General features: G+C 38.4%; 1 protein-coding gene across 11 annotated transcripts in view; it reads left to right on the top strand.

Moving 5' to 3' along the window:
- Window positions 1-24,575, top strand: part of GNPTAB (N-acetylglucosamine-1-phosphate transferase subunits alpha and beta) — a 45,633-nt gene that overhangs the window by 3,106 nt on the left and 17,952 nt on the right. For 8 of the 11 annotated variants that reach the window (XR_014228022.1, XR_014228023.1, XM_082310300.1 and 5 more), the window contains exons 2-10: window positions 1,687-1,772; window positions 7,411-7,530; window positions 9,511-9,552; window positions 10,304-10,509; window positions 11,179-11,243; window positions 11,508-11,642; window positions 20,180-20,341; window positions 22,176-22,355; window positions 23,431-23,601. Coding sequence is in view for 9 of the 11 variants with exons in the window: in XM_082310300.1 (XP_082166426.1) it covers window positions 1,687-1,772; window positions 7,411-7,530; window positions 9,511-9,552; window positions 10,304-10,509; window positions 11,179-11,243; window positions 11,508-11,642; window positions 20,180-20,341; window positions 22,176-22,355; window positions 23,431-23,601 (1,167 nt within the window). In the remaining 2 variants the exon portion in view is untranslated. Of the gene's footprint in view, window positions 1-1,686; window positions 1,773-7,409; window positions 7,531-9,510; window positions 9,553-10,272; window positions 10,510-11,178; window positions 11,244-11,507; window positions 11,643-20,179; window positions 20,342-22,175; window positions 22,356-23,430; window positions 23,602-24,575 lie in introns of those variants that run through there. The other 3 variants (XM_082310302.1, XM_082310305.1, XM_082310299.1) reach the window with 3 other exon arrangements.

Raw genomic sequence — 24,575 nt, 5'->3', positions numbered from 1 at the left:
AGACACTTCCTGACTTTGGTATTTAAGGGAGGAGATTTTATGCTCGCTGGGGAAATCATGTGTCCTTTGTGTAAGGGGAATGAACTTGTCCAGATGTGATCTTGGTTACAAAGAGACCGTTTGCGGCTTTGGCAGGAATGGGGTGTGTGTGTGTGTGCGCGCGCGCTTGTCCCCCAGCCACGTGATGGGCCTTCCCGGCTCTCTGGAAGGCTTTAGTGGGCATGAGGGTGCAGAGATGTGTATCTTCTTAAAAGGGAGGGAGGTAGTCTTTATGTTATGGTTTTGAATGCTGTCTTAGAGAAATGGTATATGTCATAGTTCCTGTAATACAAGAAATAAGCAAGAGTAAAATTTAAATCTAGGAAGAGTGGTGTAAAGTAAATACTATCCTTTCCTGGTATTTTTTTCCTCTCTTATATATGTACATATAAGTACGTACTTATCCAGGTAAAACAAGCCACTACCCCTTCATCTCTAAAGCAGCACAAGATGCCACTGTAGTGTTCAAGGTTGGACTTTCACTGTAAAAGAGATCATAGCAAGTTCATCTCAGAGTAGACCCTAAATGTTTTATATTATTTTTATCTCAAATTACTTATGCTTTTTTGCTATATCAAAGCATATTAAGCCTTTTTAGCATTGAAAAGTCTGGGTTGTTTTTCTTTTTTCTGTTTAGAACCATGGTATCGGATACTTTGTTAGTAATGAAAATGTAACTATGTGCCTGTGCTTTGTGTGTGTGTGTACATTTAAGTATAGAAACAGAATGTAAGCTCGCAGCTTTCCAAAGTAAGAATCAGCTTGTGATTGGTTTCCCATATAGCTGATTTATGAATATGCCCAGGAATGGGGACAGCTGTCAGAGGGCATTTAAGTTGGGTGCAGCTTGGCGTTTTAGCTAAGCGACCTTGATGGCTGGATGAAGGTGGGGAAGACGACCCTGCCTTCAGCTGCGTATTCCCACGAAGATAAAGTGCTCTGGTTTTTGAAGGTTCATCTTTCTGTTGGTTTAGCTCTGTGACTTGGCTCACTGCACGTTGGGTGAACTCATGTCAAGCTAAAGGGGGGTGGCAGAAATGCAGGGAGATGGAAGAGAGGCTGCAGCCCACAGAAATACTTTGCTGTTGGATTAGTCTGGCTGCACTGTAAGACGTCACCCATATTGGGAAAGAGCTATTGTGTTTTAAGTTTATGGCCAGGTTAATTTGCATAATTTGATATGCCCTGGCCTGGCTGTGGTTTGTGAAGCTCAGATTTCAGAGGTGTGTATACTTCAATATGTCCTGTATGAGAATAGAAAGGAAGACAATGAAAATTAGGGGGGGTGGGGGGGTGGAGGTGTCCTGCTTGCATTGAAGTGTATTTGTTGAGAAAACATTGCTGAATTTTTAAAGGCTAAGAGACAAGGAGGAGGTAACCTAAATGAATAGTAGCTTAAAAAGTTTGTCTGTAAAACATGAAATGCCTTTCTTGCAGAGAAAAAACAAAGTTTGTTTAAGTCAAGTGTGGGTCTGATTGCTGGCTCAGTGTAATAACTTAGTTTGGATTAAGTTCTGGTCAGTTGTGCATTAATGGCTAAATCAATTTGAATCAAATTGATTGTCATTAAACATTTCAAAAGGAGAAATGTAAGTGTCTAATTTTAGAAGATGGTGACATCAAGTTGTTTTTTTTTTTTCTTTGCAGGTTGTCTTGGAGTGGAGTAGAGACCAGTATCATGTTATGTTTGATTCATACAGAGACAATGTTGCTGGCAAATCATTTCAGAATCGGTGAGCTTTACTTACAGTTGACAGTATTACACATTTTACTGTTCAATGAATTTTCAAATATTTAAATCAAATATTCTAGATGAATTAACATACTATTATTGTATGGGCTCTAAATCTGCAGCAAATTTTAAACTTAGAGGTTTTAAAATTGTGAGTTAGTGCTTAATATCCCAGCTTGGAAGATGTTTGGCATTTGGAAGTTCTAATCATATAAGGGAGTTTACATTTTAGATGCATTAATTTCATCCAGTCTCCAATGAAACATCAAAATGGTGATAATGTTAACAACAAAGGGAGGACATAACACTTTCCGTATTAAGATAGGAAAATGTAAGTACTGTTCCTGTGGGCTTAAAATTCCAACTTTCAGCGTTTTGAAAAGTTAATTTTCATTTACCTTACATTTTCTGTGACATCTCATGAGGGACATTATTTAGTAGAGAAGTCACAAAGCTAGTAAGAAGCATCTTTTTAAAGCTGAGTACGTGGGAGAAGTCGCTCACAGCAAATTGGAAACCAAGTCATGTGGGTCATTTGTTTCAGTTGTGTTAACTGCTAAATGACTTCTTGTGGTTTTATCGTTTGTGTCTGAATAGTCCTGGGGTCTGTTGCTCAGGAAGTCAGTGGACTGTGAATGGGTAGGTGGAAGAAGCTACTAAGGAGATATCATCTGACTCTTAAGTGTTGATATACTCAACTGGAAAGAAAAAAAAACCCTGAAAGCAGATGCTTAATCTGCCTTGAGGTTTGTTGAATCACGGGACAGTAGAAATGATCAGATCAGTTTGTCACGCTTTAGCTGGTGCAAGATAACGCAGTAAAAGTACATTGCATGGTGTCAGTGAATCCTACACGCTTTTATAGTCTCATCTCTTGCTCCCCTCCCTCATTTTCCAAAGGATGACAGATGAAAGTGGAGTGATACAGTTCACATGGATGATTAGCTTAAAGTTTACATGTTTCTGCAGTGCTGAAGTGAAAGCATGGTAGTTTGTTCCTGTCAGTACTCAAATGCCTGTGTGATAGTTAAGTACAGTGGTTTTATAAAAGGGTCGAGTTTGTCCAAAACAAAATAGCAAATCTTACTGTTGCGGTGTAGGTATAGTCAGTTCCCATTTCTCCATTGTGTTTTCTTACTTCATTTTGGTTGTGTAAAGCACTCCTTAGCTAATGTTGATTTCTGCCAATGCCTGAGCAAAAGCTTAAGGTTTTCATGATGGGTTCTTAAGTTATTCCAGTTCACACATATGCCATTAATACTCTTATGTCCGGCCTGACAGCAAGGTTTGTTGTGATATTTGTGTGCAGCTACCAACTTCCCATGAAAATTCATACTGACAAAAAGCCTTTGCGGAGACATACTTACAGGCATCCTTTAACTTTTTGAAGTCTCTTATCAGAGGTTCAGTTTGTTTGTATTATCAAACTTCACGAATGCAGTAATGGACCCCTTCTTGCAGTGTCCACTATATCAGTGGTGGTTTGATGGAGTTTTTAAAGCTGATATCAACGCAACATGTAGGGTGTCACATATTTTTTACATAAACCATGGGGATTGTGATTTTTTTACATAAATGGGGATTGTGAAAGTCCAGTTTTGATCCTAGCTTATCCATTGATCTTAATCAGTTCTTATTTTAGTGTTAGAGAAAAATACTCAGAATTGGAGAACAGGAGCTTGTTGGTTTGGAAATTAAGCAGATCCACTGCTTTTGGAAAGTAAAAGCTGCATGACCTTTAAGAAATATTAATGGACCTTGAACTGAATTGAAGTAGTGTTACCTTCTAGGAGCTTTGCAGGAAAATATCTCTCTTCTTGTCAAACAGTTGTGTTATAAACTTTTATAAAGAAAGTCGCAGTGTGAAATGTAGACAGATTTGTGCATGTGGGCAAGCTCCTTATGATTAGAAACTCAAAAAGTCCTTCCACCTGAGTAACATAAAAACAGTGATGTTGTACATAACATCATTATTTACACCTATTGAATGCCGTTCTCTGCCGCATGAAGGAAGACTTCATGTTTTGCCTTGAAGTTTAGCAATTGCTTTGGTATGCTTTTCCCTCCTGTTGCACGTCCTTTGGCATCCCAGCTGTTGCACTTTCCAGGTAGTCACATCAGCTGCTAAACTTCCTACTTACATTGCCCAGGCTCTTATGCAGCTTGAGAGAGTAGAGTAGAAATTCTAGGGCTTTTTACCAAGCCACCTCATCCAAACCCATTTTTGAAGACTCTACTTAGTTTTGGTATGAAAATAAAAGGGAGAGAAGGAAACTAAATAATAGAGTTGCATGCATAAGGGTCTTGGACGAGAACTCTATTTTATTTCTCCCCACCAGCAAATTTTGCATTTTGGCAAATGCTGAAGTGTAATTTTGCTATTCCAGGACATGGCCAAATCATATTTAAAACTCCGACATATGTATGGAAACAAAAGGTGAAGGAACAATCCTCAGCTTTTAAAATGTACAAACTGATTTCAGTATGGTACAGCAAGTGAGAGCCATCAGTGGTTGGGGAGCTGTTAATTGTTGAGCAGAGTGAGGCTGGAGAGAGGAAAAGAGGCACAAATTAGGGAGCCAAGAGGTACTGGAGCAGGAATAGCGATGGAACAGTTGAGTTGCTGTTGGTGGGCAGTTACAGAGATGTAACAGGCAGGTGGGCTGGGGGGTTTACAGTGGGGAGCTTAAGGGTGTAATAAACTTACACTCATTCATAAAGAGGTTCAGCAAGGTTGGAGATCACTGTATGGTAGCTTGGGAGAGATCCAGAGGCTGCTGTACTCCTTCAGCAACTGTGGATGCTGAGACAATGAGGCTTTGTCTTCTAGCTGCAATCTGGGCTGTGAACATGGCTCTCGTATGTAAACAAACTTCAGGGGTACAGAAAATGCTTCCTGGCAGGTACGTAGAAGAGGCAGCACATGACAGGTCTGTCCTGTCTGGGAGAGCTACTGGCTCTAGCTTTGCCTTCAAGCAGGATCCTGTTGATGTTTTTAGGTTTGCAAGTAAAAAATGGGCATGTTTTTGAAAGAGGAAAATGTGAAGGAGTATCCAAAACAAGCCTCGTTAATTGCCTGGGGATATCCAAGGAAGTTTCCAAAGTCCATGTTTGCTGATATTAAAATCAGTAGCAAATAGGAAAGTTGATGATATTCTGCACAAAGGTGTTACATAATTCCCATTTAGGCAGCTCATCTTGGACTTTATCTGTTTGCCAGACTGGTATTTGTGATGAAGACCAAATGCATGAAGGAGAAGTGCAGCTACAGAATTTGAAGGAGAAAGTTTTTGGTCTTTTCTGAGCTTGAACAATTTGCAAAAGACTCTGCGTATTAAAAATAGTGTTTGAGAAGCATAAAGCAGAAGTGGCTCTCCTGTTCCTTTTTAATTTTAAAGCAAAATGCCACTACATGCTTTTCAAAATATAAACTCTCAGTACATTTTAAGAAGCCATGAAACCAACCAGAAAGCTTTGGCAAAGACCCAAAAGGTGAAATCTTAACAGTGTTACTGATCCTAGTTGGGTGCAACAAATTAATTTGTGTATGATATCTGTTTTTTATTATTATGTTTGATAACCACTACTTTCTCAAGCAATACATGCTGTAAACATGCATTAAGAAAATTTATCTGAGTATTTGCATACATTTTAAGCAATTAGACTAGTGGATCTGCAAACAGTTCACTTGCTTCAAAAGCCTTTTTTACTAGTCTCTATTGCTACTGGTAATGAAGAATGAGCTTGCCATGCCAGGGTTAATTCAGAGTTGACATACCTACATCTGACCAAAAATGCCTTTCCTCTGTAGAGTTTATTAGCGTTTGGCTGTATGTGACATCATTTCAATGCTAAAAATTAAGTGTAGCAAATTACATAGTTATATGTGCTATTGCATAGAAACACACTTCTAGGAAATGATAAACTGGGGAGAGGCTTTACAGAAGTCCAAATTGCCTCATACCCTAGAAGGAGTTGGAGTTGAGGCTTTTTTTTTTGTTTACATTTTATGTTCTTCAGTGAAGTCTGGGTAAATAAACCATGCCCTTTGCCCAGAAGACTGAGGGTTGGGCATTTTTTAAATCAGCTGACTTGAGTTACCTGAAACACTCTTGTCCTAGCTGTAGCATTCAAGGGACTGGCAATCCGGTAATTTAACTGATCACAACAAATGCAGAAAAGCTGGAAGAGCTTCTGCCATTGAATTTCTGTTCCTGTGGAGGACTTTTTAGTTCAAAACATGCCTTGAGTTGCACCTGTTAATGAACCAGAAGCTAATGTCATCTCCTGAGGCAGAGGTGAAATAACTGATTAGAAGGGTAGTTGTATTCAGTAAATTGACTTTTTTTGCTAGTTGAGAGGGTAGCCTCCTGCAGAGTGTTGCATGTCAGAGGCGAGAGAGACTTTCTGGGTGGTGCCGCTGCGGAAGGCAGCGCTGCTTCTTAGACGTTCAAACTGACCCACCGTTATCCTCGGAAGTGTCGTAGCTCAGGTAGGAACAGTGATGAATTGAGTACAGAATGTTCCTGTCTATTGTGCTGTGACCAGCTACTGGCTGCCCTTTTACTAAATTTTGTGCTTCAGTTATTGAATCTCAGCCAGTAGAAAATGAAGCTGGGTGGAAGTGGTCTGCATGTTGTACTTTGCAAGGGAAGGCAGAGGAGATACTCTCCTATAAGCTCTGTCTCTTTTTGAATGCTTTTTGAAGGATGCAGAGGGTGGGGAGGGAACATCTTTCCTTGGAAACCTCATTCTGTGACCCCATGGATCTTAACATTAGAGAAGTGCTCAATGTTTGCTAGGCCATCTACAGTTTAGGAAGGTATTGAATAGCTTGACACTGGAACTTTTGAAAATAATAGTTGGGGCAACCTCCTGCTGTCTGGGACTGGGAGGTTCACCTGTGGCAGCAGCTTGGAGTACCCACTGAAACAAAGCTGTGGGCCTTGGAGAGGAGATTGTCATTAACAAATAGAAAAAAAGGTACCCAAACCCCTTTCTTTTCTTCTGCCTTAGGTATGCTAGGAAGTCTGTAAATGTCCAGAAACAGCTCCAGAATACTAAATTGTGTCAAGAATGAATCTGACTGCTTTGTCTAGAGTGTGAATTCATGTACCCTACTTAGATTGTTGGTTTATTAAATGCCCTGTTATTAATGTCTAAGAGGCATTCCTGGGATAGAGACCTGGTCCTGCTGAGATCTTATTGGCTCTGTGCAATTAAATAACAGCAAGTATGATTTAAGTCTTTATACTTTGTGCTGTCCTGTCTAATGTAGTTGGTGAATTAAGGATGCGCCTGGATGCTAGTACTGAATTATGAAGTATTTTATGGGTTCAAAGGAGTTGGGTTATAGGTTAATGTCAGTGAAATTTAGAGCTTAAAGTCCGGATTTCATTTAGTTACTGAACTGTTATAGCCAGTTTACATCCTTTTTGGTTTTATGTCTGTGCTGTTTTGTCAAAGGCTTGTGTATAATTAAGAGATGATATATATAGCTAAAGAGAAGCTTTTTGCTTTGTCTTGTTTGCAGCGCAGACGCCAAGTATTTCTGTTGGTAGACAGAAACTGCTATCACAGGATGCCACAAACACTTGTAATATTAAACAGCTCATGTAGCTTTCATTTGAATTATGTAGGCTTTGTTTACCCATGCCGATTGATGTGGTATACACCTGGGTGAACGGCACAGATGTTGAACTGATCAAAGAACTGCAACAGGTCAGAGAACAGATGGAGGAAGAACAGAAAATAATGAGGTAATAATTTTATGTATTTTTTTCCCTTTAACCAACAGCAGCAATCTAATGCAGTACTAGTCCTCTTTGTTTTTCTCCCATGTTACTCAAAATGAAAATTCAAGGCGCATTTTCTCACTTCTTCATTTGATTATTCTCAAAACCTTGTTTCAGTTCTACATTTAGCTATGAAGTACTGTCTAATCAGAACACTGTTTAAGATACAAAGCATAATAATTTAAAGTAATTAAGGCTGTTCTGTCTTGAATTTGTAAAATGCCATGAAGAAAACTGTGCTTTGTGTATGTCATTTTGTATTGATTTCTATAACTCAGTTTGTAAATAATAATAATAAAACTCAAACATGTAAACTCTCTTCATCCCCTTTTTCCTCCTCACCCCCCCAGTATTTCTTTTTATAATGGGCTTAATAAAGTCTTACACATATGTTTCTTAACAGCTCATTTTTAAAGTTAGATTTGTAGTCTCCCAAACTGAAATTGAGAAAGAGGAAAATAATTTATTCATGGTATAAAGGTATGAGTCAGCCTTCTAACTAAGGAGGGAAAGACATGTATTGCTGCATTTGGTGTTGTAGATTGTGCTATACTGTTCTGCAAAATTACGGATCTAAGGCTTCAAACACAGGCTGCTGCAGATACCGTGGATTGTGTCTTGTAACCATTGATTTAGTTCTTAATAAGCGGCTCTGTGGCCACGTGATCTGTTTTGGCCAGAAAATATGCTAAATGGAAGACCAAGTCTGTGTTTTAAGGGTTGTAACAGTTTAATTTGGAATAATCTGAAATCCACAAGTGAGTGGATTGATCTGATTTTTGGCATGTTATGACTTGCAATTTAGGTACAACTGATAACGTGATCACAAGTGAAATTCTGGATCTTTGTTTTGCTACCTAAACAATGGAAGTATTAGTAGAACTTTAAATCCGTTAAGTTCAAACATCTTAAACATAGACGTGGTCTCTGCTCTGCAAAGCTTTCAATTTTATACTAATCTTTTCCTAGCAGTTCATATAGCAAATGTTAGTGGTTTTAGCTTTGTCATCACTCATGCTGTGATTCCCATTTTACAAAGGGAAAAACACATATTGTTTTTTTCCATAATGCTGATTTGGAAAGTTGATATCAAGCTTATTTGTAAGACTTGTGTCCATGCCACGTTCATTATCTACAGGGGCACCTGGTTCTCTCCCTTGTAGATAACTTTTTTCATGTACTTTGAAATCAGTTAGCACTGTTACAGAAAGAGCTGTTTCATGGGATCAGGATAACTGCAGATGACAAAGGCAAGGATGCTATAAATCTCTGCTAATGAGTGTATATTTTGTATTGCATAGCAAAACTTAGTAAATTGTAACTTTCCTGTTGATATGCCTGAATTGAGCTAGTCATGGTCCAGGTGCTTTATTCTTCAGTGAGAGAGAGTACCTTGATGGATGGTGGTTCTCTTTCTGTTGGTGTGTGTAGAAGGGTGCCCTTCTGATATTCTGATGATTATTATTTAGCATCAGCACTGCACTACCTTTACATTAATCCTCATTAGCTTCTACATGCATATGGCAAATGCATGATAGACCTTATCAGAATATGTATGTTAGGCAAATCAAGCAAGTCAGCCTAGTTTCAGGTCACTTCATCCTGGTTTCTTACCAGTGTTTTTCATATCAACATCAGTTTCGTTAAGTAATCTAATAATAACCGCTAAAAATCCTGTTAGCAAAAAGAGTTATGGTGCCACAGCTGTCAGCACGACCAAGAATTTTTGAGCTACGCTGCACAAGGGCGAGCAGTGGGGGGCACATGTGTCAGCCTGCGCTTGCCTTGGCAAAGCGAGGTCTTGGCAAGGTCTTGGCAGTTTTATCACTGGGTTATTGGTATTTTCACAACGTGCCCCTTAATCAGTTAACAATCTGAAATTATACTAAATTCCTTACTGTCAACTCAGTGTTATTTAATGTAGTTGTTTTAATTTTGTAATAGGGAGATCCTCGGAAAGAATGCAACAGAACCAACAAAGAAGAGGTGAGTTTTTGTGATTTTGGGCATAAATTGGGATAAATGATATCCTACTCATTGTTAGCTGAAAGCAGATGCTGGTTGGGGAGGTGGTTTGATTTTTCTATAGCCTGTGTATGCTTTCCTTCTATGTCACTTCAAGAAAAGTTGACAGCATGATAATATATATGTTGAATAAAAGTAATGTTATTGTGGCATATATGAATGAGCTTCTTAAAATGTGACAATTCCTGAAGTTCAGAAAGCATATCCTTGTCACTGGTTAGGCATAGTTCCTATTCCGAGTGATTTTAATGCATATGTACCTGGAGTTTTATAATTCAAAAGCATGAAAATTTTTTTCAACGTGGGTTTCACCTGCCCTTTGTATACATGGCAGTGCAAGTAATTGTCTGTGGAGGGTCCCAAGCCTCTTGTGCCTCTGCTGCCAGGAAGTGGCAGGGCCTGGTCTGTCCCATTCTTCATTTGGCTTGGTCGTTATGCTATTTAGAGATCTTAATAAGGTCTCTTCCGTGGGCAAACTTTGAAATCTTGGAAACTTTTAAAAAAACAGTTATAGGAATGAACTAAACTGTAACAGTCAGATATTTGCCTTCTGCAGCAAAATAAGCATGCTCTTAGTAATTTCCCCCCGCCCCAGCAGACATTAGAAATAATTGATCAGATTTTACAAAAACATCTCTCATTGCATCTAATATTGATTTTTGTCTTAAATTTTCTACCTAGTGTTAAATATACCTTTGGTATTTTGCTGTAGTGAGAAGCAGCTGGAATGTTTGCTGACACATTGCATCAAAGTGCCAATGCTTGTCCTGGATCCTGCGCTGCCTACCAACATCACTCTGAAAGACCTGCTGTCCATTCATCCTGCTTTACAAGCTGCTACCAATATGTTCTTTGTAGCAAAACCAAAAAATCCTTCTACCAACGTGACAGTAATTGTTTTTGATAGCCCTAAGGATGGTAAGAACTTATTTGTCAGATTCCAGCCAGTTTTCTAGAGGAAGCGTTTTAGTAAGCTGCTGTGCCAATACTGACTCTGCCACTAATTTTCTGTTTGACTTCAGCAAGTCATTCAGTGTCTCTTGCGCTCAGTCTGTTCCTCTAAGTGATGACATTAATGATACTGTTTGCTTGCCTCCCAGAAAACTGATTACAGATGATTAGAGTTCCATGCTTTAAAAGACTATTGCAAAACAGGCCTGATATCTGAAGATCTGTGTTGCACTGATAATCTCAGAAGACTGAGGTTTATACTGAGGAAGATTAGTTTTAGAAATCCTCTTATAATTGCCGTGAAGTCTAGTTTGAATATTGTGCAATAAGTTCTGCCCTTGCTCAAAAGATTGCATACCTTAAGATTATCCATGTGTTCAGCATATGCAAGTAGGATCTTAGAGCAAGCATCGGCTTCTTATTTTGTTTAATCTGTAGTGCCCAACCACTACCACCCACTAGCCCAACCACTGGTGTTTATTTTACCACCAAGAATTATTTACCAGTTATAAAGACAACTCTTCACACCTTAAATATCCCATTTTTTTTAATTTGCAAAAGTATATCTTAGTTACTAGAAGATACAAAAGAAGTGACTTTGAGTTTTTGATTTGCAATGCATTTTATGTATTGTAGTTGAAGCTGCCCATTCTGGAATGTTAAAAGACAACAGCAAACAGATAGTATGGAGGGGTTACTTGGTATGTACTTTTAAAATTTGTTGATTAGCTTTTGTAAACGTTAAACCTTTTGTACATTTTTACAAAGTATTTCTGTGCTATTCTCTTTCCATAACTCACGTGTAGTAAGAAGTAAAAGCTTTTAAAATAACCCTTATTTCAGTTTTGAAGTTTAAGTGACAAAATGTATACTATTAAGTCTGTCACCTGATGAAGGATTGACAGATAAATGTGAATTACCGTATGTTTAAAAAAGTCTTTATACCCTGTTTTCTTGTTTTTTAGACTACAGACAAAGAAGTTCCAGGCCTAGTATTAATGCAAGACTTGGCCTTCCTTAGTGGATTTCCAGCTACATTCAAAGAAACAAATCAGCTACGAACAAAACTACCAGAGAGCCTGGCCTCTAAAGTAAAACTGGTAAGCATCTGGAGGAAAGAGTAATGTAGTTGTACTGTTTTTTTGGAATGGTTCACATATGGGATCTCACCCCCCTAGGAGACTTAGGATGTTTCTGATAGTAATCTGTTTTCCCATGTGACTCTGTTTTCTTGAGTTTTGAAGCGTAGTAAATAGTGACTCAAACGATTGCCTTCAAAAGACCAATTGTCCGTTCTGTGGCTACAAATTATTAGGCATTAGATTTGCCAGCCTGCAACTGATTAATCAGTTTCTCTCAGCCATTTGCTATAGGCTGTTGTCTTGCTGAAGTATACTATATTACTGTCTTGTTTAATGTGACAGAACTTTTTTTATGTAGCTTCTTAGCTGTTTTCTTCCCTCTTTGCTCTTAGAAGAGTTGCCTTAATAGTAACAAAACTGGCTTGTTTCACAGTTGAAGGCTGTATTTCTCTCTGCCAAGTACTCTGTATGGTCTTGAGCAAGTTGCATTTCAGCTTACCCACCAGTAAAGCAACAGTAGATCACAACCCATGTGACTGTGCCATCCATTAACATTTTGTGCCTTCTATTCTCCCCAGCCATTTGGACACCTTTTCCAGTTACAGCCAGGTTTAACAGATAGGTAAAAGTTTAAAAAGTCTGTGAAAATCATTGGCTTATGTGTTGGAGAGAGATGTGATTGGTGGTGTGAAAGGGGCTGAGGCCAGGGAGTTTGTGCAGGAAAACGAGTTAGCGGGGGTAAAGGGATGTCAATCCATAGGTAATCAGTCTTTGTCAGTCTGATGCCCACCTGTAGGATGCACTAATTCACTTTACAGCTTGTTCTTGATGCTCGAATGAGCATGACTTCCTTTCCTTGTCTTTTTCTTTTTGGCAGGCTGGGTTAACAAATCACGTTTTCTGCTGTTGCAGAAATGATATTGTGTAACCCCTTTCATAGGCTGGTCACATTCCAACTTAATGCAAGCTGAATTTCTCCTTTCTTGTTTCAGCTTCTGTTAGCAGAATGTCTTAGAGTCTCACTAAGGGTAGAAACCTTCTGAAGTAAACACATTTGTACCTCTTACGCACTCTTTAACAGCTTAATAGAGAGAGCTCTTAAACAGCTATTTAAGCTTAAATAGCTCTTTTCTTTTGCCTTTGTTTACACCTCTAATGTATTCATAGAGAGTGGCTGTGGCTTTTCCTAGCCGTTGTTTTACTAGGTTAATCACACAGTGCTCATCCCACAGCATTGGCTCTCCATTCCTCTCATCCTTCAGACGGCCTTCCCTGTCACTTCCATTGTGGATTTGTCTGCCTTCGACATGATTGACTGGAATTTTGTACAGCATTTTAAATGAGGCATCACCTTTTACAGTGTGAAAAATAAATAGTATGTAGCTAACCCAAGGCCAGCAGACCATCAAGAGACTTGCTGTGTGCTAGATTTGCTCATTGCAAACAGCTCTGCCACTGTTTCTATGTAACCTCCCTTGCATCCTTCTACTGCTTTGTAGTGGTGCTGTTCATAAGAATTGTCTCTTGCTATATCGTGAATCTGTCACTAGTTTGGGTGAGTGATGGCTGATGTGCTCTGGTGTGGCCAAGGCAGCACACTGGTTAAATAGCAGTGGATATTCATACAGTCAATTTGGCAGTCTCTGCTCGTTTTATATGCTATGGGTATTTTTTAATTGCTTTAAAGAAATGGTGTTTACTGTAGAGAAATGAGATTGTTATCCAACAGAGGATGGTACTTCAGTTTTGTTATCTGAGATGCGAGGTTCTTCATTTCAAGTTTGCATGAGGAACATTTGTTGGTTGAATGCTTCCTGACTTTGAGCCATCTGAAGAATCTTTTTTGAGCGCAGGTTCATCCATTTGGGTTTGGAGCGTTTTCTAGTTCCTCACCACAGCTTAAGTTACAGGTTCTGGGTAGTTTAACACATTTGACTTAATGGAGCTGAAGAGCTCAGAATACCTTTGACTTCAATTACCAGCTCTTTTTGTTAAACTTGCCCTTTAGCATTCAAGAAATTTAGGAACAAGATGTTCCTTTATTATTCTTTTTCTGTTTCAGTTTAAAATCAGTTAGCTTATGTTCTCCTGAGCTAGGGTTATTTTCTAGGAGCAGCTCTTCTGTAGTGTTCTCATTAATTACCAAATTGGTATCTGAAATAATATTGCCTCTATCAGTTCAGAGATGATTTGGTGGAAAAGAAATCTGTCTGCTTCCACCTCTGGGAATGTATTGGAGCGCCGTCCTAGGCAATGTTCTCTGGTCGAACATCATAGATACAAGCTCTCACAGTAACATAGGTCTGAGGAATGTTCCCCCCTCAAACAATATTTGGAATTTCATTCTCTGTCCCTTAGCAGATGTTGCTTTATGCTTTTTTTCCAAAATGATTTTGACTTAAATCAGTTCTTTTATACATACTTGTATCATTAACACTTGGTGTTTCTTTGTCAGAATAACTTTTAGGTGCCTTTCTTGGACCCTTTGGTATCCTTCTGTCCTTGATGTTCTGCCACATTCTCTTCTTCCCTCTGACATCTGGTGTCATGGTTTGCACTAATGTTTTTGCTGTAAAACATACTTCTTTTAGTATAGGAATACCTGTTGCGTTTTTTTTTTCCTGTTTGGTGTTCCCCCCCCCGCCCCCGGCCGTGTTCCCCAGCTCTCCCCAGGCACTTTCTAACTTCATTAGTTTTGATTATTTCTCTAATTGCATTATCTAACTATTGTTCAAGTCAGCGTTGATGCTTTTTCTCCTTAATACTCCTGTGTGGATTTTTGCTTCCGGTACTGAGAAGTTCATAATTCTCTCTAGGATTTCTGCTCTAAATCTGTCAAGCACAGACCTTATTCTTAGACTAGCCCATGTCTCTTGTGCCATAATAGAGACCTTCCGTCTTTCATGGACACCTTGGAAAAATGAAATACCCAGGCTTCTCCTAATTACTTTTGAGCCATCTGCTGGTTTTTTATTATCTTGTGGTTTTAAGACTTGTGGAGCGATTCTGCCTGGACCTTAATTTTTTGATTGCAGTAATTTTTTTTTCTGTTTCATCAGATGATCCCTTTCATCTTCTTTCCATTCCCATAGGATCTCCTAGCAGTATTAGTTCAACAAAAAACATGATGGATGGATTCTTTCTGTGTGTCAGTTCTGCTTCTCATGTCCAAGCAGCTGGCTAATCTGTTGTCTGTATCCAAGCTGATCACTAGCATAACTCTTCAGCAAATCTTAAAAATGCTATAGTTTCTCTGTGTTTTTGCATTGCTGCCCAGATGAACATAAAGACTGCATCTCTGGGATGTCTTAGATATGTCTCCCATCTCCTTGTCTGTTTTTATGGAAGCAACATGCCGTGCCTATTATCTTTCTATGTGATTTTTCCTTACCCTGTCTTGGTTGTGTTTTTCTCGTTGTCATCAGTCATGTGTCAATGTGTCATCCACTTGATCACAAATCTTTCTGTTTGTGCTGGTTCTCTCTTCCTCGGTGTGTTCTTATCTTTGTGTAAACATTACCGTTGTGATCAGGTCATTGTCTGTTCCTAAGAGCTCCTTCTCTGCAATTTGGTCAGGCATATCTCTGTATAAACACAATTTTTCTCAGGTATCCACAGCATTCTGCAGCTTCTCCATCCAGTCATCATTGCTGTTGTCTGTGTTTCTTTTCCTGGTGGTGGATGCTTTAGAACAGTTAAATTGGGATTATTGTACCCTGTGTAGTCATAGCAGCGGATTCTTCCCCAACCAGTTCTCTACTCTTGATAGCAGCAATTTATTTATGTTATATCTACAATGGAATATATGTATATAAATGTAAGAAATATTTGATTTGCAAGGATAAAAATTGTTACATATGAAGTGTGGATGAGGTTGTTTCTATAGAAGGCTTTACTAAGATCTTAGCTCAGAATCAGTTCTTCATTCAGTGGATGTTATAGAACCATAGAACGCTTTGGGTTGGAAGGGACCTTTAAAGGCCATCTAGTCCATGCCCCCTGCAATGGGCAGGGACATCTACAACCAGATCAGGTTGCTCAGAGCCCCATCCAGCCTGGCCTTGAATGTTTCCGGGGATGGGGCATCTACCACCTCTCTGGGCAACCCGCTCCAGTGTTTCATCACCCTCATTGTAAAAAATTTCTTCCTTATATCTAGTCTGAGTCTACCCTCTTTTAGCTTAAAACCATTACCCCTTGTCCTATCGCAACAGGCCCTGCTAAAAAGTCTGTCCCCGTCTTTCTTACAAGCCCCCTTTAAGTTGTAGGTATGCAGTTATGGTAAACATAACCAAGTGTGGTTTTCTCCTTACCAAAGAGAGAGATGCTAGGTTAATGCTACAGTTAAGTAGAAGAAAGGTTGGTTGTTTACAGTCTCCACTGAAATTTGCAGCAATTTCTCTGCTGTTATCACTTCTGGAATCTAAGATCTGTGAAGTGATGTGAGATGCCTAGTGGAGAGGAAGAAAGTTACACCTAAGTTTAGGCTAGACTTGTGTGTCATAGCTGCCTCCTGATGCTTAATAGGTTTCTGCATGCTCTAAGTGGCTGTTTGTTAATGCAATGCTGGAAGTGAAGAAATAATAATAAAAAATGCTAACAATGCTGCTATTAAAAGGGAAGAAAGGGAAGAGTGTAGCTGTTGGTGTGTTTGTGCTGAATGTTGATAATGTTGCTTTAATTGGATTGCTTTAGTTTGATTGAAATCACTTCTGAATCCAAAGAGGACCAAAAATTGCTCAAATGTCTGGGCCAGGTGTTTCTTGTTCTAAAAATCTGAGAAAAGCAGCTGAGCTCAACTTGAGGGTCTTAAATGGTGCAGGTTTAATACATAATTCATCTTGGAAATTGATTCATTATATATGTTACGGGCTACTGCATTTTTGTACTTATGGCCTGCACTGTAATGTAATGATATGGAAGTTTATTTCCAGATGAAAAGTAAGCAGCAGTGTGTGTGCTGATCACATTTGTTGCTCTACCTTGTCTGTGTTATGACAGGTGTGGTTGAAAATTACATTTGGCTGCTTTTTATTTTCCACGCTTTCTTAATGGTGCATTAGTAAGCCACTAGATGGAGGTGTTACTCTGGTTGTGCAGCTGTCTGCTGCTAAGCCATGTTTCTTTAAAAGCTGTAAAGATGTTACATTGTATCTATACATGAAGAACAACAACTGGGGAAAAAATTTCACTTTTCCTTTCCCCCTTTACCTACATTTCTAAAGAAAACTATTATTGTTCAGCCTAAAAGAGATGCTTGTGACTTAAAAACTGGGTAGTAATGTAAAGACTGACAAAGGAGGGATTGAAAGGGCAAGGGGATTTGATTAGTTTGATTTTGGTTTTTTGAGGCTATCACGCTGACACTTTTTCACTGAAATAGTATACAGTAGTGAAAATTTTTGGAGGAAGGTGACTTTCCTTCAAGATTTAATATCCTGATTGCTTCAGGGAAAACTGAGAGCTTGCAGATCTCCTTCCTTTGCAAAATATTGTTTCCTCTTTAATCTGCATGCACACGGATATACACATATATGGACAAATTATATTGGAAACTAAGGGCTATAATGTGTCTTAATGACCTTGTCTTACTAATGGAAGAAAATCCACATAGGGATCTGCAGGCACAGTGATGCTGGGTGTTTGCTGTCCTCATTGCCTTGAGGGTGGGGGGTCTGGGCTTCTTACTGCTGCTCTTGTCAGTGTTGATGGAGCAGACAGGTGGCTTCAGGAGTTGATGTTGTATGTTCACACAGATGTAATAAGTAAGCTTTGAAGAAAAAAAACCTAAGGCATTGCATTGGTTTTGACTCTGAGATGACCCTCCTACTATGTTACCTTACAAAGGGAACTTGATAAATTTGTAAAAACAACAGTATTTCATATTTGTAAAACTTTTTGAAACTCTCTAACACAACACATGCCCCCTCGCCTTCCCTTGCTATCTGGGCATATGAGTTTTCCCAATATCCATACTGGAGTGTGAAAAAAGGAGTATCTCATTTCCTTAACAATCAGCTTTGGTCATGAAGAAGATAAAGCGTAATAATTTAAAGACTGGGTAAGAGTCCAAGTCCCACCTCAGAAAAAAAATCTGCCCTTCAGGCCTCTTACCTTGAGAACACTGAAATGAAAGTGTTTACTTCTGCATGGGGTGCCTTAGCCCATCCAGCCTGCCTCCTAGCCTAGTAAGGCTAGGCATCGCCAAACATGCTGGCTCCAAAGGACAACCAGCGGTTAAAGTTACCTCGTGGGGAGAATGCAGTTTTCCCGTCTCGTTTTCAAGTGTGTGGTATAAATGTACACGGGCGGTGGTCTGGGCATGTGCCTGCATGGTGTCTTTTCAGCCTGCCTGTGTTAGAAGCGGAGGCTCGCCTGATCACGCTGACTCTCTGCATCTACCTGCTTGTTTTTCTGTTCTGTTTTCACAATACCTTTGGATCTGCTGACCTGTTTTGTCGGGATGAAGATGTTTTCTAGAAGATAATATTTCAAGGGAATGGGCAATTGCATGTGTACCCACTGAGAGGAGGTCAATACCTGTGAGACATTAGAAAATCTGCCAGGAGAGAATTCCGTTTTGAATATACCAGCAACAAAATGCTTGGAGCAGAGCTTGCATTTTATTAGAATCTAGTTAGTTATGTCACCAGATAACTTCATTGAAATCTAACTTAATTGATAGCTCTGCTTATGAAAAGCCTTGTTTCTTAAAAAGGTATCGGTGGAAAAAAACTTCGATGTAACAAAAATAATCTGTTCAATGCAGGGGTTATCTTGACTCCGATGCTGAGCAGTGGAGTGCATTTTTCCACTACTACTTCTTTGTGCTTAGACTGTTACATATTTAAAAATATTGAGCATATATGCTGTGTTAGTGGGGGGGAAAGGGGAAGTCTTTGTAATAAATCTAGTTAGGGATCTGTAGTACAGGTACCTCTTTTGTTGAGTTTGGTGGAAACAAGTTAAAGAGAAACTAAATGGTCTTAAATGCTTTCTAAGCTCTAGAATGGTAATATTTTTGATTTGTTATACGTATGTTTTAAATGACAGATTCTAAGGGACTGTGTGACACTGTTGTATTCCTAAATAAAGCACATACCCACTGATGGCAGCTTTGCAATCTGTAGCATTTTGATATCGATATTTTTGGAGATTGCTAGCTGCAGTCCGTAACTATACCTCAGCCATTTAGCTACTGAAGCCATCCTTTCCACCCGTAGGTTCAGATGATTCCCTGGAAGGTCTGAGATTTATCAGATTTTTCTAATGGCAGGCCTCATAAGTCAGATTGAAAGATCTCAAATAGCATATGAGTCAAAGCATCAACAGCTTTAAAATGTCACAAGTGGGACAGCTGGTCTTGCTAAGGGAAGGGGTGCTAACTCTGGGACAAGTGTTGTTTTAAAATGAGCAGAAAGGGTCAGATTTAATAAAAAATTAAAAAAAAATCACTTAAGGGTATTATGAAATAAACTGTGATGGTTTTGCTGTTTTTGAACATGACAGTATTCAGATTTTGTTAACTTATGAATTGCTTTTGCAGATCTTATGCAACTGAAAATCTGGTAGACGTGCTTATTTGTCTTATGTTGCATGAAAAAAAAACCCCAAAATTAAACATAGCATCTAATAAATATTGTTAATGATTAACTGCATTTATTCTCAATCTGACTATTGAATGCATGCACGTGGAGGATCAAAGTGCAGTTCTGCTTTCAGCTTGTTCATGTCTGCTCATGCTACTTCATATGGTAAACTCAGCGTTTTATGGGGTTATGCTATATTTCTAGTTAAATGTTTTGGTGCCCTGTAATTTGTAAGCTATAGTAGCTGTTAGAGAGGGCATGTAGTGTAAGCCCCTTCTTATCCTGTGCATTATGAAATCTGATATACAGACCTACTAGTGGCAAGAGATAAAAACAGCAAACAGATCAAACAGTCCTGAACTAAGAAATGACCTTAACAGCATATTGGCAACCATCATTAAGGACTTGGAGACCCACATGGATTAGTTCTGGAGCCCTTTGTATCTCAGATTTCTGAGCTGTAGGTTGATCTGTAAACCATTCTGAAAATTTCACGCTTCTGACAGCAACGATGAATTGGTGGCCTTAATTTTCTGAGAAGAGCATTGGTTGATTAAGATGGAAAAAAACCTACGATTTTTTTCGGTCATATAATAAAGTTATAATAAAATATGAACTTTGTTATTGGGGGTGGGAGGGAATGGATGGGGACTTACTGTTCACCTACTCCAGAAATATTTATGACATCGACAGCTTTACTGTTGCTGGGTCATTGTGTAAAGAGAAATTTTCTTTGGAAAGTGAAAATTAAGCATCTAGAAATGTTCTGCATCTTTAAATGTTTTTCATTTCTCATTTTACTTCCCCTTTTTGTGTTCTTACAAAATTGTAGTTCTTTAAAAACAGTGTTTACCAGTCGTTCTTATTAGTAACTCTAGTAAGAAAAATACCACAAAAAGATGGAATTGGCAAAAGAAGAGTGCTGCTGTGGGTGCATGCCAGAAATTATTTTCTCTGCTTGTATAGTTGCAGCTCTATTCAGAAGCCAGCGTGGCTCTCTTGCAACTGAATAACCCTAAGGGTTTCCAAGAACTGAGCAAGCAGGCAAAGAAGAACATGACTATAGATGGAAAAGAACTGACACTTAATCCTGCTTATTTACTATGGGATCTCAGCTCTGTCAGTCAGGTAGGTAAATTCTGTTACAGCACGTAAAGGTTGTAGTATTTAAAAAGCGCAAGTAGAGGCTAACTGGTCAATGACAAGGAACGTGGGATTTCTTCCAGAAGCTTGAAAGTGTTAAGAATCCAGTATTTATTATGTTGTAAGAAAACATCACAAGAACACTGTCAAATTCTGAAATCAAGGAGGAAGAAGGATCAAACAGAGTGACGTTTAATTGAAATTTTCATGTTCTCCACTAAGCGAATAATTTTGCCCTCTGCACATGTTCTGATAAAGTTGTGTGCAGTCAAGTCCTGAAAGTCTTAACTGATTCTGACTGGCAGGTAAGCAAGCTTCTTGTGTGGGGGAGACAGAGGGCTTTATTAACAAACATGATTATCTCCTTCCTGATATGTCTCTTAGGCATTTTTTGCTTTGCAGCATCATATATGCTGAGCAAATGCTAATTACTTCTCTTCCAAAAATTTTGAAGACCTGAAATACAGATGTCTGTAAGGAAAGGAGGTTTACTTTGAATGCCTTTGATACAAGCAAGGATGTTTTATTTAGCAAAAGGAAGTAAAATAACAAGGTGTCTGTTTCAAGATAAGATCTTCTAAAATCTTGGGTTTTTTATCCTGCTAGAATTTCATTTTGCCGTAAATGTCAAGTGGCATGGGTAAAGAAAATGTGCCCTCTCCAGTAAAACTTGCAGTCTGTCTTTGTATCCTGTGAACCTGGCTTTTGGAGAACTTTTCCTTGTTAATACAAACCCTGAACTCAAACTTTATCCTTCCCTGTATTGAAATTATGCATTATTTTGTAAATGGATACCTAGCCAATGGATGCTGGTGTTGCTGAAATGTTTTCAGTTGTTATGTTTTTGAGAATGTGTAAGCTGCATTACTGTTCATATTAGAAAAGAAGGAGACTTACTTATAGTGTGTAGAATCTGCAGTAATTGTTAAACATGCATATTTTTCTTGAGTTTCGTGTTTCAGTTGGGCGTACTTCTTTTTAGAAATGTTCCTTTTAGGCAGCCTTAATTGTTGTTTTTAGAAGAGGTCATTAAATTCTCATAAATGGGAAAAGAAACATATGTTACAGTGTCATGTAACCTAATTTTGTTACTTACCTGAAAAGCTTCTAATTAAAATGTTGTTGTCTTTTTAACAAAAACATATGGAAACATTTAGCTATTTGATAGTGAATATTAGGCTTAGTTTTGTTAATTTTCTCCCGCTTAAATTCTTTAAAATGAAAGAGCAGGGGATAATTGAAGAGCTGCTACATCATGACACTTCCAGTGTATCTATAATCGGTGACATTTATATACAGCTTATGATGCAATGTACTTGGAAGGGCCCAGCCTCTTACAACTGGATTTCTGAAAGGTGATATTACCGATTTGAAATGCAACTTGGCTTTTGATCAAGATCAGGAAATAATTGAGACTAATAATCCAGAAAAACAGGAGGGCGTGGTGTTGTTTGTTTTTTTTTTTTTTTTTTTTTTTTGTTTTTTTTGTTTTTTTTTTTTTTTTTTTTTTGTCTGGAGTTCTTTCTTTAAGAGCCGGGATGACACAAGGCACTGTCATCTTGCAGTGTGGTCAGCAGACATCCTAATGATACCAGGTGGTCAGCCATTGATGTCAGAAGATTGCATTGTTCACCTTGATAATTCACAAGAATATGATACTTTAGAAGAAAAATGGTACTTTTTATTTTTGAATGTTTTCATGTTTGAAAGTCCTCAAATGCTTATGCACCCATATGCCAAAGTACACTGCTGTTACCTAGCTGGATCAGAACTTGGATGTTCTATTTAAAATCTAAGAAAGGGTTTTTTCTTTTTATAGTCTAAACAGGATGAAGATATTTCTGCCAGCCGTTTTGAAGATAACGAAGAGCTGAGATACTCATTACGATCAATAGAGAGGCATGCCCCTTGGGTACGACATATTTTCATTGTCACTAATGGGCAGATTCCTTCTTGGCTTAACCTGGATAATCCTCGGATAACCATAGTGACACATCAGGTAAAACCCAAACAAACAAAAACCAAACAAAAAAAATAGCAGCATGAAAGTGCAACTGGTAAAGATTATGTGTTTGTTTTGAAATGCAGTTATCCCCTTTCAGCTAAGGGCTGCATTTATTTGGAAGGTAGAAGTCACCACCTCTTTCCTGTCTCATCCACGGTTTTGTTAAACCCCAATATGTCTTTGAATTTTGGCTAAGCAGATAACTATGTATATATCAAGCCTTAATTTAGTCCACTTTTCCAAATACCGAGGCTTCAGGTAACGTATACCCATGTCTAATTTCCTTATAAAGTCTATTTATAAAAGACCTGGGGAGAGGAAAATGTAATCTGAATCCATAAACGCTCTCTCAGGGCCAGTAATAACCTAATAAGCTTGTGTTGAGACAGGATGTATTACAATTAGTGGGACTAAGATGATTGCTGTAAAAAAAGTGGGATCAGATGCATTCTAAGAAACTTACTTAAAAAGAGAAAGCGAATCCTTCAAACTTCCTGAATAAGTAAAACAAAAGTACTCTAGTAACTTTTTATTATGAATTCAGGAGTAATTTTGGTATCTGAACATGCCATAAGAGCCCTGGGCTACCAAAGTGGTAACAAGGTACTAATTCAACTTCTGTTGCTGTCTACTTGTGAAGTTACTTGAAAGAGATGGAAGAATCCTGACTTCTTGAATGCTGGAACAGGTTCAACTTGCTTGAAAGTTTGTGCAGCCTGTACTACATAAGTATAAATATGTGTATGCTGGGCCTGACCCACTACCCAGTGGAAGACGAGTTTCTGTCTTTGCATTGAACCAGGTGCAGTTTCTGATGTAAGCAGCAGACTTGAAAATAGTTTTGTGTGGGGAAAATGAGATAGCAAAGTTTTTCTTTTTTGCTAAAATATTTTACTTTTTCTGTCTCTTGTATCTCTCCTTGTTCTTGAGAAAACTTTTTTTTTTTTACTAGATAAATATCAAATATATCAAATATATCTTTTGTGGTTTGGGTTGTGGTTTTTTTTTTTTTTTAATTTATTTTTGCCTTCTGAAACTTTTTTGGGTTGTTGGGGCTTTTTCGTTTTAGGAAATATTTCAGAATGTGAGTCACTTGCCTACCTTCAGTTCACCAGCTATTGAAAGTCACATTCATCGTATCAGTGGCCTCTCTCAGAAGTTTATCTATCTCAATGATGATGTTATGTTTGGGAAAGATGTTTGGCCTGATGATTTTTACAGTCACTCAAAAGGTCAAAAGGTAAGCCATTATGAAAGGATTTTTTACCAGAAGTAGATGTAAAACTTTTTTATGCTAATACAATAAAAATCAAAGAAATACTACTTTGAAAGGGAGAGCAAGTATAAGAGGATTTCCCTTTGCTTCCCGCTCCCCCTTCTACCTCTAAAGGTTCATTATTCTTAACTGCACAATTGTTAGCAAAGGTGCAGGGTGGGAAGGGCTCTGTCTTTTTTTGTATGTGTGCTGTGTTGATGTTTGGGTTGCAGAATTACTTTTTTTCATGTTCACTCACAGATTTCTGGTGGTATAATGGTTCCTCTGTCAGGCTTCATGCTTTAGTTTATCAGTGTCGTTCTCTAATTCTCCCACTTTCTGTTGGAGCACTGGTAAGACTGATGCAGTGTTTGGCAGCTGTCAGTCTTCCTTCCCTTGTAAATTCTTTTTGTTTTGTGGGAAAAGTTCAAAACAAAACAGAAATTAATTCTTCCATGGGAACATCGAGGTCAGGTGACATCAAACTGGTCTAATATTTAAATTTATCACTAATTGCCTCTGTTCCAGACACCCATAATATCTTTGCCCAATCTATCCCAATCTATATATAGTCGTATATATAATTATTTACTAAAAGATATATTGTTGCATGTTCATGAACATCAAGTAATTTAATTTTTCAACAGACCTATTATCAACAACTTGGGGTAAAGCAAGGAAAGCAGGCTGAGGAAATATTAGCAATAGACATGCATAAAGACTCTGGTTGCCGGCAGAGTTTTCATCCATGAGCTTGATCTGCAAGAGTGACATGGAGGGGAAAAAATTAAGATGTATATTTGTTATTTATATTAAAGTAGTAAGTATACAAGATGCTAGAAGCCATTGAATTAAACACTTCACGCAGGCAGCTGTGTACACACGCAGAAGTGTTGTACAAAATTAGTTTAAGCTACCCTAAAATTACTGTTTCAGTACTTGAGGACATTAGGAGGCTT

This window comes from Platalea leucorodia (assembly GCF_965183815.1).
Source record: "Platalea leucorodia genome assembly, chromosome: 4".
Classification (NCBI taxonomy): Eukaryota; Metazoa; Chordata; class Aves; order Pelecaniformes; family Threskiornithidae; genus Platalea; species Platalea leucorodia.
The sequence above is the reverse complement of the archived record's forward strand: the minus strand, read 5'-3'. Positions and strand labels throughout refer to the sequence as shown.